This window comes from Eurypyga helias, unplaced genomic scaffold (genome assembly GCF_000690775.1).
Source record: "Eurypyga helias isolate BGI_N326 unplaced genomic scaffold, ASM69077v1 scaffold21064, whole genome shotgun sequence".
Classification (NCBI taxonomy): Eukaryota; Metazoa; Chordata; class Aves; order Eurypygiformes; family Eurypygidae; genus Eurypyga; species Eurypyga helias.
The window spans coordinates 60-3,705 of NW_010247197.1; the positions used below are offsets into that span (position 1 = coordinate 60).

General features: G+C 60.1%; 1 protein-coding gene across 1 annotated transcript in view; it reads left to right on the forward strand.

The window, feature by feature from the left end:
- Window positions 1–281: 281 nt before the first annotated feature.
- The window catches only part of PTK2B (protein tyrosine kinase 2 beta), a gene marked incomplete at its 5' end in the record, with an annotated part of 9,075 nt that continues 5,710 nt past the window's right edge, over window positions 282–3,646 (forward strand). The window contains 9 exon segments of the mRNA XM_010150674.1: window positions 282–379; window positions 466–550; window positions 1,079–1,179; window positions 1,268–1,383; window positions 1,614–1,714; window positions 1,944–2,033; window positions 2,618–2,822; window positions 3,274–3,382; window positions 3,506–3,571. Coding sequence (XP_010148976.1) covers window positions 282–379; window positions 466–550; window positions 1,079–1,179; window positions 1,268–1,383; window positions 1,614–1,714; window positions 1,944–2,033; window positions 2,618–2,822; window positions 3,274–3,382; window positions 3,506–3,571 — 971 coding nt within the window.

The window sequence follows — 3,646 nt, forward strand, 5'->3', positions numbered from 1 at the left end:
GCCCTCCCACCTCCTGCCCTCCCCCATTTCCCACCCCATCTCCCCAAAGCTGGGAATAAGGTCTGCACTTCCCACCTTAACCCCCCTCAGACGGGCTGAAGGAGCTGGGATCACCCCATGGGGCAGGACCCTGGGGGTCCTCGACGAGGGGGTGATGGAGAGGGGTGGTACCTGCCATTTCCCTCTTAGCACAGGGGCTCTGCCCTCTGAGTGGGCAGGGGTGCAGGCAGCTTCACACCCCCCGGCACTGCCACCTCTTCCCTCTTCTCCTCTCTGTGAAGTCCAGCACTATGGCATCTCCCGGGAGAACATCACCTTGGGCAGGATCCTGGGGGAAGGTTTCTTCGGAGAGGTCTACGAGGGGATCTACACCACCCCGGTGAGCATCCTGCCCTCTCCCTCCTCCGCCTGCCTCCTTCAGCGCTCGGGGGTAAAGCAGCCCCCCCACCTCCCCCCTTCTTGCAGAAAGGGGAGCGGGTCAACGTGGCTGTGAAGACCTGCAAGAAGGATTGCAGCCCGGAGAACAAGGACAAGTTCCTGAGCGAAGCGGGTAGGTGGGGGTGGGGGGGGGACATCCCCCCTTCAAGGGGGACGAAGCCTGCTCAGCCCTCCGCGGGGCTCACATGGGGGTGCAGAGAACAGATGTGGGGGTTCTTGGTGGTGTTTGCAGCGCTGCCATGGTGGGATGTGGGAGAAGGGGTGGTAGAGCCCTGCCCTGGCATCCTCTGGTCCCCACTCGGTGATGGGACAGTGGTGTCCCGTGCCCTCCCCCTTGTGACATGGCTGGTTTTCAAAAAACCTGGTTTAGGGAAGGGATGGATATGGGAGCTGGGGGAGAAACGCTACTGAATCCTTGTGTGAGAGCAGACGGGCCCTACCTGGATGTAAATCCCTGAGGCGCTGGAATCCAGGAGCCCCAACCCCTTTTGGGCATGGACTAGGCTATTGCTGGCAATTCCTTCGGCTCTGTCTCCGACTTCACGGCAAAGATCCTCCCCCAACTCCCAGGACTGGGATTTGGGCTCCTTGAGGGGGGCGTTTCCCCCACTGCAGCCTGTCTGACACTGTCTCCCCCCAGTGCTGATGAAGAAGCTGGACCACCCCCATATCGTGAAGCTCATCGGCATCGCGGAAGAGGAACCCACCTGGATCATCATGGAGCTCTATCCCTATGGAGAGGTGAGCGGGCCCCCCCCTTGACACCCTTCCTGCCCCTGCTCAGTCCCCTCGGTCCCTGAGCCCCCCGCCCCGGCTTGTCCCCTTGCAGCTGGGGCAGTACCTGGAGCAGAACAAGCTCTGCCTCGCCGTGCCCACGCTCATCCTCTACGCGCTGCAGATCAGCAAAGCCCTCGCCTACCTGGAGGCCATCAACTGCGTGCACAGGTAGGGTTGGAGGGAAAAGGAGCCAGGCAGGAGGGAAAAGGAGCCGAGCAGGATGCCAGGAGAGAGGATGGCAGGGACTGCGGAGGGGATAGGCGTGTGGGGGGAGGGCAGAAACAGGCAGCATCTTTGCTGCAGACCCTTCCTGCAGCTGGGTGAGCTGGTTGTTCGGGTGCGAGCTCTCCATCCATTCTCCATCCCCTCTCCCCAGCCAAGGCTCTCTCTCCTTGCAGGGATATTGCCGTGAGGAACATCCTGGTGGCTTCCCCAGAGTGTGTGAAGCTGGGCGACTTCGGCCTCTCCAGGTACATCGAGGATGAGGAGTACTACAAAGGTAAGGGCTGCACGATGGGGCTGGGGCTCGCTCCAACCCTGGGAGGTTGGAGCAGGGATTTCTCCGGATGGTGGAGCTGGCATGTGGTGGGGCTCCCTACAACAGCAGGATGGAGTGATGGGAAGGGGCTGGGGCAGACACCATGGTGGGACCTCGCTGCCCTGCCCATGCTGGGGCTGCTCAGTCACCCCTGCAGTGACCACGGCCACCGTCCCTCTCCCCCCTCCAGCCTCCGTCACCCGTCTCCCCATCAAGTGGATGTCACCTGAGTCCATCAACTTCCGACGCTTCACGACAGCCAGCGATGTCTGGATGTTCGGTACGTGACGGGATGGGGACGGAGCAGGGTCCTGGGCATCATCCACCTCCTGTAGCATCGTATTAATGCACAGGGACAAATCCTGCTGTGGAGCAGGGGTGTTATCCCAGCCTTGCCCTTGGGGAAAGGGCTCCTGGGAAAGAGCAGTTATCCCAGCCTTGCCCTTGGGAAGAGCTTCTTCCAGTTCAACTATCCTTAGGTGCTTCCTCCTTCTCCAGTGAATTCAAGACAGGGGGCTGAGTTAAACCCTACCTCCTGCAAATACCCATCTCCCTGCCCATCCCCATGGCCTCTGGCACTCATCTGTCTGTCTGTCCCTAACAGCAACCAGGAGCTGGGCTCCTTGCAGCTCCCCGGGAGAGCTTGCAGCCCTTTCCTCTGCATTTTAGGGCCCCTTCCAACCCAAACCATTCCATGATTCTATGATTTTTCACCTAGGGACCAGAAAGTCTGAGCAGCCAAGTGACCTGGTGTCACGCAGCAATGTGTGGCAGCATCACCAAGTGCCCAAAAACCCGAGCGAGGGGCTGGTTCCCCCCCCAAACTTTACCATCATTTGAGGTTGCTCACGTTGCTTCCCACAGCCGTGTGCATGTGGGAGATCCTGAGCTATGGCAAACAGCCCTTCTTCTGGCTGGAAAACAAGGATGTGATTGGGGTGTTGGAGAGGGGCGACCGCCTGCCCAAGCCCGACCTGTGCCCACCCATCCTCTACACCCTCATGACGCGCTGCTGGGACTACGACCCCAGCGAAAGGCCCAAGTTCAAGGACCTGGTTTGCAGCTTGAGGTGAGCGGGGAGGCGGGGGAAGGGGGCCATGATGGGCTGGGGGGTCCATGGTTTGATAGAAGGGTGGGTGAGTGAAGAAAAAAATTAAGCCATGCAAAATTTTGAGTTCTGGAGATTTTTGGTTGTGTCTGAGCTCAAAGGACCATTTGAGCCCACCTGGGGGTGGGTTGGGGGGTGCCTGGGCTGACATGGAAACGTTTTGCTTCCTGGGGAGGGGTCTTGCAGGGGTGTCCAGACCCCACATCTCACTGGGGCCAGCCATGGTGATGCTGGTGTGGTTGGCTGTGCCCAAGCTGTGCCTTCCCAGGTCTTGCCCTCTGCTCTTCTCACGCTCCTCGTGTTTTCCATGGCCAATCCAGCTCAAGCATCCCTGGGCACAGATGTGTCCCTGCCAGAGGGGACTGTGCCAATGCCCCCTCCTGGGGCTGTCACCCTCTGTCCCCACCTGCAGTGACATTTACCTGATGGAGAAGGAGTTGGCCAAGGAGCAGGAGAGGAACAACCGCCACCGGCCTCCCAAAATCATGGAACCACCATCCTTCCAGGAGCCACCTCCGAAGGTGAGGAGAGGACCGTGTAGGCAGGTTCCTTTCCCTGCCGCGACCCACTGATGAGTGCTGCAGAAGTGGGACCTCCTCGATCTTGCACCCACCGTGCGTTTCTTCCTCCTCCTCTCCCTGTAGCCCAGCAGACCCAGGTACAAGGCACCTCCCCAGAGCAACCTCCTGGCTCCCAAGCTGCAGTTCCAGGTAAGTTTGCCTGGCCAGAGCATTCCACAGGGATCTGAGAAAGGGGGTCAGTGCCGAAAAACCCTCCCTGGAGCT